Source organism: Haemaphysalis longicornis, unplaced genomic scaffold, assembly GCF_048455015.1.
Source record: "Haemaphysalis longicornis isolate Haplotype H1 unplaced genomic scaffold, Haemaphysalis longicornis Haplotype H1 scaffold_8, whole genome shotgun sequence".
NCBI lineage: Eukaryota > Metazoa > Arthropoda > Arachnida > Ixodida > Ixodidae > Haemaphysalis > Haemaphysalis longicornis.
Genome location: NW_027526445.1, coordinates 191,787,216 through 191,799,071, shown reverse-complemented (window position 1 = coordinate 191,799,071; position 11,856 = coordinate 191,787,216). Strand labels below are relative to the sequence as shown.

The 11,856-nt window shown below is 49.8% G+C and overlaps 1 protein-coding gene across 1 annotated transcript; it reads right to left on the bottom strand.

Moving 5' to 3' along the window:
• Positions 1–1,204: 1,204 nt before the first annotated feature.
• On the bottom strand, positions 1,205–10,678 carry LOC144149171 (uncharacterized). Its single transcript, XM_077680704.1, has 2 exons — positions 10,523–10,678; positions 1,205–1,768 (listed from the first exon to the last, which is right to left on the bottom strand). The coding sequence occupies exons 1-2, from the start codon at positions 10,523–10,525 to the stop codon at positions 1,337–1,339; spliced, it is 435 nt and encodes a 144-aa protein (XP_077536830.1). The 5' UTR covers positions 10,526–10,678; the 3' UTR covers positions 1,205–1,336.
• Between the last annotated feature and the right edge of the window lie 1,178 nt (positions 10,679–11,856).

Below are 11,856 nucleotides of genomic sequence, written 5' to 3'. Positions count from 1 at the left end.
CCGACGGCTGGGCGTTCGTCTGTTGTGGCTATCGCGGAATGGTCGCTTTCCCGTCCACCGCGTATCCCACAACTCTTGCCGCTCGTGCACTTGGAAGCATTGAGCGTTCAAGTGGTGTGAGGTTGTTAAATGCAAGCCCGAGCTCCTCGGCGAGAGTTTTGTTCTCCGGATCAGGCGATTCCATGACTAGGGCTGCGGGTGCACTAGGTTTTACTAGTATTTTTAAAATGGCCGCCGTCTCGGTCGACTCCCGCGTGTGGGTGCTATATGGAGTCGACATACTAAGTATCTGTTTCATGGACCGGCTCATGTGACGCCATTGTTCACGTGACGAAATGTGCAATTTTAGCGGGAGATTTAAAATTTTGGCCTAAATTGCCTTATTTCTCAGTGAATAAAGCATCATTTGCTTCCGGGAAAGCGCTTGGGGTACTATGAAACACCTAATCTTTCGAATAAAACAAACTTTTGTTTTCTCTTCATGGCTCCTTTAAGAACATTTTTATGAACCTGCGCACCATTTTGTATTGGTGGAGGATGGTTTGTAACCGCGCGGGTCATAAAATTGTCAGCCTCATAGGAATGTGGGGAGGTGAGTCCCCCCTTAAAAAATTTCTTTATTTACGATTGCGTAATTTAAAATAAAGGTACACAAATGAAAGAGAATCGAGGAACCATCCTCAATAAGCAACTACAGGGGACGTAGTCTCAAAAAATGCAAATTTCAAATTTCGCTATTTTTAATTCGTGTTTCGATTGTGCTTTTCCTGGCTTCTGTAATGTGTAAGGTGCACACTTTTTAATAGGTCATTCCATTTTTTGTATTGTTTCTATTGTTCGGTGTTCCAAATTTCGTCGGACCAACTGTCTCGCTATTATATAGGGATTAAATGTGTCAGCTCCCCCAATTGTGCGTCTTGTTTTTCCCTAGCGAGCGCGTATGCTTTTGTAGCATTCGTGAACGTTGGACGCGAGTTAGCGAACACAGCCGTTGCTTGAGCTGGCGCGCATGCGTCTGTCCTACGAATGACGGGAAAAAGGAGCGATAACGAGTCCTTCCAGCCGTCTCTGCTGGCGGCCGCAAGGAGCAAATTGAAGTAAACAACGTAGGGAACGCAGGATTCAAAAGCCCGCGGTGAGTAGGACGGAGGCGGAAACAGCGCAACGGCAGGAGGGGAAGGAAGAAAGAAAGAGTGCGAGGAGAGAATAGAAAAGAAAGCAGTTTATTACGCCCAGGTGTCACATAAAGTGGTGACCACGACGAAGCTGATGGTCTGGCAACCATGGAAGACTCTGTGGGGGAGGGGGGAATTCGCCGGTACGCCTGGGAAAAACTCTACCCTCTTCTCCCCGAGCACCGAATGCCCCTTTTTTCGGGTGGTACTGGTTTGCCATTGGTCGGTGGGCACAAGGCGCCACGTCGAGTCCTGGCTGGGGCAGCGGGCTGGGGCTCGTACAGTCGCACCCCTCGCTTTACCACCTCGTGGAAGGTGGCAACACGGGTCACGGCTGGGGCAGCGGCGTAGGTGGCCACAACTGGGACGTGGTGGACGGCGGTCACAGCTGGAGCCGCGTCGTAGGTGGCCACGGTCCTGGCAACAGCTGGGGCATAGCCGTAGCCGAGGTCAAGACCAGAATAGCCAATACCATGGGCAAGACCGTATTGGGACCGGCCATAGCCGCCGTAGCCAGCGAGGCCGTAACCGCCGAAGCCGGTGTAGCCAGCGAAGGCGCTGGTGGCCAAAGCCAGGACAAGGCAGGCACGGATCTGCGGTAGACAGAGTTATTTGGACTAGTTCACAACGCCGCAGATAAAGTTCGTTATCATCCCATATATTCCACTGGTACCTTATTTTCAGTGTGGTAGACCCACCAGGTAACTTTAGCAATCCTTACGGAAAAACACTAACTTTTTGCGATAGAGTTTTCACATAAGTGAAGTTCAGAGTGGTTACTCTGCTTGATATAATTTTACAGGAAGTAAAAATGGTCTAAGGCCTTCGCTGTGCTGTAGCATAACGTTAATGTCGTACGACTGTAAAGGGCATATCAGTAGGAAAATCGTCACTATTAGGGGAAAGGAGCTCAACCTACGCAGGCAGATTTTGCCCAGAGAACCTACCCAGACATTTGGATGCATTGTTTCTGCGCAACGTGCAGGTACCTGTTTGTGAGATGCGTTTGCAAAGTTTTGGCGACAAGAGTATGCAAACATTTCACGTTAGTCCTAAGGGCACGCTTTGAGCTCAAACGTCGTCAACCAATACACGGAGCTTTACTTACAGTGAGCCTGACGACGCTTGACATGTCGTGAGGGTGAGTTAGCTTTACTGAACATATGAAGTTAGCCGAAACTTCTTGAGGTCTGGTGTTTTCAAGCAGAAAATCGTATAACGTTCGTCCTTCGCTCCGCCGCATAGCCTACCGTCGCTGCTGCACGCTTTTCTGACAAAGTTTTAAGTATATTGAAAGTAGAGGATAACAGTGGTGTAACTGCTGCTCCAATTTCAGCGAGGGTCATCCTACTCCATTCTGCTCCAAAAGCGTGTTAATTTGAATTGCTCTATGTCTGTGCCAAAACACTCGCCGCTGGTATAATGGCGGTTTCTATACCGGGAACGAGAACGAAACTGAATGTCGCACTGCCATTTTCCGTGAGGTATGCGCCTCAGCGTTTCCGTTTTTCTTTTTCCTGTTTGGCCGTGACATGTGCACATGTCATGCCGTATATTATCTGAATGTGTATTTCATCACAGATTTGATTGACCAATGTTGGCGCCTTTAGTCGTGACTACGGATGGGAGATTGGGACGCCCTGGGAGGCTGCTCGCACTGCCGCCTCCGCTTAAACTCTCTGTGGCCTCCGCCGCCGTTATGCGATTTTGGGGCTCCCACTTAAAGGCCAACTGCACTCAAATTTCACCCTGGCTATATGCCTTCGAAATGTGTAGTAAGTACCATGAGAACTACTGTGACGCGACCGGTATCTGTGTGCAATGCGTGGTTATTCAGTTTCAGGCACTCAAAATAACGCCCTTGCAGACGGCAAAGCACCTGCCGGCGTGTCGCGCAAACAGCCATTTAGCGGAAGTGACATGCCAGCCGTCCAGGCCGATCGGCCTGCCTCGCAGCGGGAGAATCCAGGAAACTCGCACTTCGCGCCGGTACTGCCGGTACGCCTGGCTTTCACGGCTGCGAAGAGGCCTCGTTAACCGTACCACATATTTCTAGGGACCATAACCGTATGGTTCTCTCCTTTCGAGTGTCGTCGCGACATCATGCCTAGCGGTGTGCTGCTGTCGGAGCGCACAAATAGTGTCGTGCTTGCGGGACAACCGCTCGCTTTTCCGCGCGCCTCTTTTACACTCCCGCACTCGCGCGCTCACACTCTCCTCCTGGCTGGCCGAGCCGGCCAACCTTGGTTCTATAAACGTTGGAGCCGGCCGCGTCGGCCCGGTCGGCCGGTCCGCACAGCTCGCGCCGTCAGGCCAGGCCGTCTGGCCGCTCGCGCCGACGGCTGATACGTCACTTCCGCCTGCCAGTAATGGCCGCGTTTTGCCAAGTTTCGTTTTCAAAATCGTCGATTTTTGCTGGTCGCTGGTGGCGTGATTACGCACATTTTAGGCGTCATACTTCGTACATCGCAGTCTTTTTAGTTATACTATGCAGGAACAGTGATTTCGCGCGGTCGAAATTTTGAGTGAAGTTGGCCTTTAAGACGCTTAGAAAGAACGCGCCCAATTATGGCGACAAAGCGTCGTTGTTCCGGAGTTGCGTGCCTCAGGCCCGACGGGTTACACTTGCAGTGCGGAAGCCCGGAGGGCGACTTTTGTGAGCGCCGTGGCGCTGCCGCCCGGACAGTGGGAACCTGGCCTCTCCGACATTTACCCGTTCTCACTACTTTCGGGAACATGAGCAAAACGTTTTAAATTCCGTGATACAGCGTTTGGCCCCGCAATTTGGTGATTCGAGAGGTTCTGCTGACCTATCGAATTGGCTGCCCGGCATACAATGGTCGCGGTGTATTATACTCCCGCGGAAGAGAGCCAGCAGCAGACTTGGCTGGAATTTTTCAAGACATCGAAAACCAGCCAGCCTTCGTGATTAGAGGCCAACTGCACTCTAAATTTCAGCGTCTTGAAAACAATATTTCCGTACAGTCTGCCTGAAAAGAATGCGAGATACAAATTTCAACAGCTGAAATACGAGTACCCCATGGGCGCAAACGACCATGAAAAATCGGAGATTTTGAAAGCGGAATTGAGAAGAGCGAGGCCATTACGGCCGGGCTGAAGTGACGTTCCAGCCGGCCGGCCGGAGCAAACCTACGCGCAACGCTTCGCCCTCGCCACAGCCCACGGAGAAGCGCACCCAGCAGTGCTCGACCGGTTCTCCTAGCTGGCCGTAGGAAAAAGCGCGAGGCCGGCTGCAATGTCACTTCCTCTTCGTGTCTGTATGCGCGATCCGCCGGCAGGTGCAGCGTCGCCTGCGACGGGGGTATTTTAACTGTCTCTACTTAACAACGCATTTCACGGGGCTACCAGTCATTTCCCAGTTGGTTTGGTGGTCCGTACTGTACGTTCACAGTAAATTTTCTCGAGGTGAAATCTGAGTGCAGTTGGCCCTTAAAGGGGCGATGCAGACAAAATACAAGTTTGTTTTATTCCAAGGATTTCGTGCTTTATAGTGTCCCCAGCGCCATGTCCGGCAGCAAAGGATGCCGTATTCACTGAGAAATTGATCAATTTAGGTTAAAAATTAGGCTCTCCCGCCAAATTGTGTGTTTTCGGGACGCCTGCCACGAAGTCACAATGGCGGGTATTCAAACGAACTTCCAGTGCGTCAGGCTCCATGGCGCTACAATACGCATCCGCGAACCATTGTCCGCGGTTGCTTTGTTTTTGACCGTATTTGCACCTGGCTTGTTTTGGTTCAGGTAGAAAGTAATCGTTTCGTGAAACACGTCGTATGCTTGACAATCGGCTAGTGTCATGTAAGACAACTCCATAGCGGCTGACTGCTGTGCAGCTAAAACAAGGATAGTGCGCCCAGTACCAGCAGCAGTGCGCATCGGTACTTCTATGTCTACGCGTATTTTCGTAACTTTCATTGTTTACCCCACCATTGTTACTGCTGTAAAACGAATGTGTATTACATTTAAGCTCGAAAAGGTCGTTCGGCAAGCATATAAGCCCTGCCTAATTTGCGTTTGCTTTTGCCGGCCTCAGCCAATCACACAGCTGAGCATATGACATCATACGTTCTGTTGCGGGAAGTGAGCTATACTCGGTTACAACTCAAGAACGGTACTACCTCATGTAGTGTATCACTCCGCCAAAACGCCGGACCCGTGACGTCAGTGCGCGCGCGTTCTGAAAGGGGTTTGCTATGAATGCGTGATCGTCTGCCTTGTCTCACGCAGTTTGTTTGTCGTCACTGGAGTCGTTTATAAGCATATTAAGTCCAAAAAATTACGGGAACGGCTCACGCCATGTTCAAAATATTCCCAGTAACACCCTACTTGCGCCGCGCGGAGAAACATCCGGCTACGGTGATAAGGCACAGCGGCAACTTCCGGTGCCGTTCTTAAGTTGTCACCGAGTATAGTGGGTCACATGGCCATTCTTTTTTCCCTAAGTATATAGCTTATTTGAGCGAAGTGTGAGTTAAAAGTGGTGCCAGCATGATTTTAACCAGGCAATCTTTCGAATGAACCAGACTTGCGTTTCGTCTGCATGGCCCCTTTAAAGCACGTCAAACATAGGGCGTAACAAAGGCTCTATCGTTAAGGTTGCAAACCTAGGGCGTAACCCAGTTAGTCGATCATCAAGGCAGCAAGGTTTTCTCTCCACTTGAAAATTCTCTGATGAAGGAGCTCAGCTGCTCGAACCCAAGCCTTTAAAGGCCAACTGCACTCAAAGTTGTCTTTGTCGAAATTTGATCCAAATAAGTAGTCTATGCTCGTCAAAATCACCATGGCGAAACCCTAAGCTTCGTAAGCACATAGGTACCGTCGTTCAAAGTACTACTACCTACGTACAGACGACGTTTGCACTTGGCGGAGAATCGCCGAAACAAGTTCCGAGCGGCCTGTGACGGAGGTTGGGGAACCTGTCCCGTGGGGATCGAGCTTCTCCGGCGACTTGCACGGCGCTCCGCCGGGCGCAGGGCGTGTTTGCCCGGGGTGTCTCTGCCACACAAACCTCCCTGTACCTCCGTCGCCATCACATGTTTCAACCTAATTGCATATGTAGCAATATCCATATTTTTTTTCAGTGCAATAGATGGGATTAGAAGCCTACAAACTATTCACGCGCTTTCGAACGTTCTGGAGCTAGCAAAACTCTTTTTACTTGAAAATAATATTTGTACCAAAAAAATAGCGCGACACGCAAACTTGGCTTACATTTGTCATTCCTATTGCATCTATCACTGAAAAAATTGATCTTTTATAAATTTTTGACCAATTGCACTTCCGCGTGCAACATTTGCCATATTTGGGCTGGCCCAACGCTACCTCCATCCCTTAGACCTTTTTAAAAGTTTGAGGGGCCAAATGGAGTCGTACATGCGGGTATCAACATTTGTGCGACGTTTGCTTCACTCGCTAAGTGAACCAAAATCAGCCTTTCTCGTGGTAACAAATACATCGGCACAAATATCGGCCGTCGTCTTCGCGAAGGGCCAGAGCTAACAAAACGGCTCCTCTCATAAACAAAAGTCTTGGTTTTTTTTAGAATTCCCAAATGAAGTATTTACTTTTGTATAGCGCTATATTCAGTTTACTTGAAAGTAAAATGTTTTAAACAGCACATGTATCTGGTGATAGTAGAAAACAGCGGTAGATAGGTAACTTTTTTCGTATTTCAGTGCATCATTTAGCTGCGGAAGCTGGCTTATATGTTTTAGATTGCTTTTATAATTCGATTCGCGAAGTTTAGCAACGCGAAAATTACTGGGCTGATATTCACAAGCTGTTTGCACGTAATGTACAGTAAAATTAGTGATTGACCTCCGCCCGCGCGCGGTTTCTACCCTTCAAAGAGAGCGATGTGACAGCCGAGGCGCCGGCTAACCAAAGCTGCTTCTCGATATCGTACGAGCAACTAGCTTTGTAAATCAGGGCCCACTTTTTTTACTCTCAACGCCAAGGGTTGCTACAACGGCAGTTATTCTGATGGAAAAAGAACTGTCGTACTGTCTACTTCACTTCGGTTGATAACAACGCTATGTCGGAATTGCAACTAACTCCATTGTTAGCCTATATGGGCAAACGTTAGTGGGAGTTCTTTTGTGGAAGTAACAGTGTGAAACGCGACGCTATTACGAGCATTTGAAGGCGGCTCCGAAAGGCCGCCGGTTCTAGTGCGGCCGCTTCCGTTCCATCAAGTACGTCACATCCTGCCGCCGGTAATGGCCGCATTTTCTATTCAGTTTCGGTTCCGAAAACGCCATTGTCGTGAGCCGTTTGCGTCGCTCGCATTCATGTTTGGAACATAGTATTTTGCGTTTCGCACCCCTTTTATGTGTACTATTGGGTGAGATTGTTTTTACGTTGTCGAAAATTTGAGTGCAGTTGGCCTTTAAGTGTAGAAAGTTCTGCTGCATCCATGAGGAACTTGGCTACGGAGCTTCCGCAAGTAGATTGAACCTCAACATGCGTCCTCTTTAATGAATGAGTTCAGCCTTGTAACGACGGAAAACACTAACAATAGCCCTTTTGATCAGCTGGACGAATTCTGGCGAAAGATCTCTGAGATAAACCTAGGTGATGGGGCCCTGATGTCATGTGTCAGAGCACCCCCCGAGAGGGGATGCATGAAACCCCCCGAAAAATGGAAGAAAAGAACAAAGGAACGAGAATTTTGAAGTGCGCGCCAGGAGCGCGCCAATCAGCAAGCGCCAGCGCCGACGCACCAAGGAATCCTGGGAAAAGGTGGCAGCACACTGGTCGGCCAATCGGGGAAGGCCACGCAGGTGACAAGTGGCGAGATGGCCATATAAGCACAGGGAGGAAACAAGAAGCCAATGGGAGTGCGCCACGGGAGAGCCCAGAGGGTATAAAAGCGGTGCGCACAAGAAGGAGGAGGCAAGAAACAGAAGAAACCAGGAGGCGGCCGGAGCACATGCGCTTCAACGAACGAGCCAGGGGGACGCGGCCAGGCCATCGACCACGCCATCCGAGCCTGGGCGGGAGCGGGCCGACTTCGCATCGGCACCGTCATCCTAGGTGCACCACGAACCTGTCTCTTCGTGGCCCCAGCGGCATCGGTCGGTCACCAGCGGCCAGCGTCCACGCTCCGTCGACGTTCGTCTCGACGGCCCCGAAAGGCGACGTTCGTGCCAAGCCTACCTGAGACCTCCAGCGGCAGCGGCTACCAGGGGGTAGCCACCGAGGAAGCGCACCGCCGAAGGGATGACCGCGCGCATCGAACGCCGGCATCAAGGACATCCAGCAGGAGCGGATACCAGGAAGTAGCCGCAGAGGAAACGTCAGGACGCGCGGAGCCCACGCCGTCCAACGATGACCGCGCGCATCGAACGCCGGCACCGACGAAGCGAGACGACGGCTACCACCGAGTCCCGGCCAGGCATGGGTGCGACACGTCAGCGCCGACGACCGGGGTAGGCCAGTCCAGTAGGGACGCAGTTGTCAAGGACACAGCTAGGGAGTTGTGGTTCGAGAGAGATTAACTAGAACTGTATGAGTGTATTTAGAGGGTACTTAGTGTAGGACTTTATTGTAGAGCCGTTTGGGTTTTGAGTTGAATTGAATATTAAGCTGTTAAGCTAGGGTTTTGTATTTGAGTTGTGTTTTGGAGTTGTTAGAGGCTGGAGTGTGTATCATTTGTGTGCAGTTTAAATATTGAGTGCTTTGCCTGAGGGTTTTTTTGTGTGTGCATTAAATGTGTGTTATGTCAAACTCGCCAACGGCTTCCCTGTGTCCATTGCTCCAAGCTGGTTAAGACCACCCCACCATCCGTTCACGTGACACCTGAAGTACCCATTACTGGGAGCACTTGTAAAAGCGCTCTTAAGCCTCTCGCACGGCAACGCAGATGTAGAGAGGCTTCAGTGAAAATAGGCGTATGCTTCGGGATCGAGCGCTCTATCCATTTCAAGTGTCAATGGCCTTCGTTCGATATTGTCGTTCCCAGAAAGATTTTGCCGAAATGCAGCAGCAGTGCCCCCGAGTAGAAAACTCATCAGAGCTGTGAAGGGCTATAGGAAGCGTCAGGTGCAGCGACTTGAAGCCCAGCATTGGAAGAACCATGCGACAAGAAACTGAAGCCGGGTGATTCCAGTGCTACAAGCAAGGCTGGCAAATAGCAAGAATTGCAGGCCGAAATCGATTCAGTTGAGAAGTTGTTTGAGAGAGAAAGAGGGCACCGACCAATTAACGAAAAAGAAAAACTTAAAAGACGTTTCGGCTCCCGCCCGGGAGCCTTGTTCACAATGAATTTTATGGAAGACAAAAACGGCCTTAAGTAGGCTTTAAAACATGGCGTAGGCAGCGTGCATACATTGGGTGCTTAATATGTTGAGTAATGCTGATCTCATCTCAAGAGGCATGAGCAAAAAGCGCTTCGCTGATGTGCAAAGTGGCCACAGTCTTCTGAAGGAGCGCCAGAGGAAGCTCTGGGAAGCTTTGTCAAATCTGCATTCTTTGCAGAAAAAGACGTCCTAAACCTATCATGCAGATAATTACGCATGTTTTCCTTGTACAATGAAACCAGCTAAAAACTTCTTTTGGGGCCTTTATGCTTTGTGTGGTTCTGTTTTTTCCACTCTAATTGCGTGTTGAGGAATTGCAGGGCTCTGAGTAGTAGTCCTTACAAGACAATACAAGTGGTCCAAAACAACCTGCTCCAAAAGCTGGAAAGTGCGCTCAAAATCGTCATTTTCGCTGCTCCAAGCACTGCTCCAAGTAGCCAATTGTCTGTTCCACCACTGGGATCACACTGCTGGTGTATTGGACAATGAAAAGCTTAAAGCGAAAGTTAGCCCTATACTCCTGGACATACTACAGCTCCTCCTGCTAGTGTGGCAGTCTTAGCCAACGCTTTATAAGGAGATCTCTGTGCAGCTTCCGCACCATATTCCGTGGTTGCTGCAGCCAAACCGGCTGTCTTTTTTCGATTTGAAGCTTTACGTAGCCTTTGCTATGACTTTTCTCTGCCGATTTTTGTAAGTTTTAGCTTTGCTGTAGTATCATATCTCATTATTTATTCCATCAGTGGGCGGCGCAGCTGTCCAGCTCTGAACCCGGCTCCCAGCTTAACCTGGTGAGACGGGCCCGGACTGCCAGCCAGAGCCAGGGACTCCTGGACTAAGGAGTCTCCCCACTGGTCTGCCTCCACTCACGGAGTCAGATTGGGCCTGAATAAAAGTTTTTTCCTCCTCCTCTCCCCGTAACAATGTAACCTAAAACGCTTCCTTAGTTAACTCAAGTAAAGTTGATTTTATGCGAAACGTTCTTCCAACCCACGCATTTCTGGAAAGCCGGAAGACAGCCACTTACCATGGTTGCTTTGAGCCGCTGCTGGTCCAGCTGCTACTAACTAAACTGCTCCACGGTTGCACTGAAATGGTTTTCAAACAGCTTGAGAGAAGGAAAGGGGGGAGGAGAAGAACGGAATACTGCCTTGCGCTTCACCTGCAGGAGACATGAGTGGTAACGCCACCAGCGGCCAAGAAAAACGTTTATCTCCGTCCTGACCTTGACATCATCGCCAGGGAGCATCCGCGGTTGCTATCGACCCTTTCGACACCTAGTTGCGAAAATCTTCTGCACACTCAGCTGCACGCAGAAGCGGGGAATGGACAGAAACCGGAACGTGCTGCGTCGTACGAGTGTGATATCGCGCGCAGAATAGCTGCTTTCTAGGCACTGGCTCCGACGGAAGGTCGAACAAATCAAGAATTAAAAGCCTTCTTTCTAGCTCATCTCTCTTTCTAATTAGGTCAGCTCTCATCGCGCACCATACGGTTTATATGCAAGGAAACAATATCCTACGCGCATCACGTTTCGTTGAGCTGGCCGCGAAACCCTTGTGGGGCGAGATTTTCTTAAGATTCCGTATCTGCGCAATTCCCGTTGTGCCAATGAGGCTACGGACGTCTCATCAGCATGCGTCTCTTCCGATTGCATTGGCGCCCACTTAGGCATATCCGAGGACGTTTCTCTGCCCCTTTTTTCTGTTCGTTCCTGCTTTTTATGTGTTTTTTTTAACCCTTCTGGCCTTTCTTTGCTAGAAACCAGCCGCCGTCAAATCTACTTGGCCTGGAGGCCTGTCTTTTTTCCTTTCATTCATTTCATTTCATTTTACTTTCCATAAAGACCCCCAAATGGGGGTATTGAGCACAGGAAACAGTAATTTGCAGCCACCAAAACTTATCAGGACAGATGAGCCGTTACTGCGGCACTGAAAGAAGAGGGGCTGGTGATGGCGGCGATATGGTGGGGAAGGCCGTAACCAGTCTTTAGCAGCGCGATGAAAAAAGGAGGCTGCGAGTGTGGTGGTCCGGGTGCGGTAGACCTCAAACTTCAACTGCATGACCGGTGCGATGAGATATGTACGTCTGTGGGGTGAAATAAGGTGAGCAGTTCAGTGAAGAATAAAATAATCTATAAAAAACACAAAGGGTGGCGATGCGACGTCGAAATAGAAAGGCTCCAGTCCCGATTGTGATTTTAAAGATGAAATGCTGATTTCGTCGGAGTATGCCGAAGGAATGAACCTGGTAGCAAGGTTTTGAAGAGATTCAAGTGCGTTGATGAAATATATTCGGTGTGGGTTCCAGATGGCGCATGCGTATTGAAGTTTGAAAAGGACAACGGAGTTGTATTCCAGT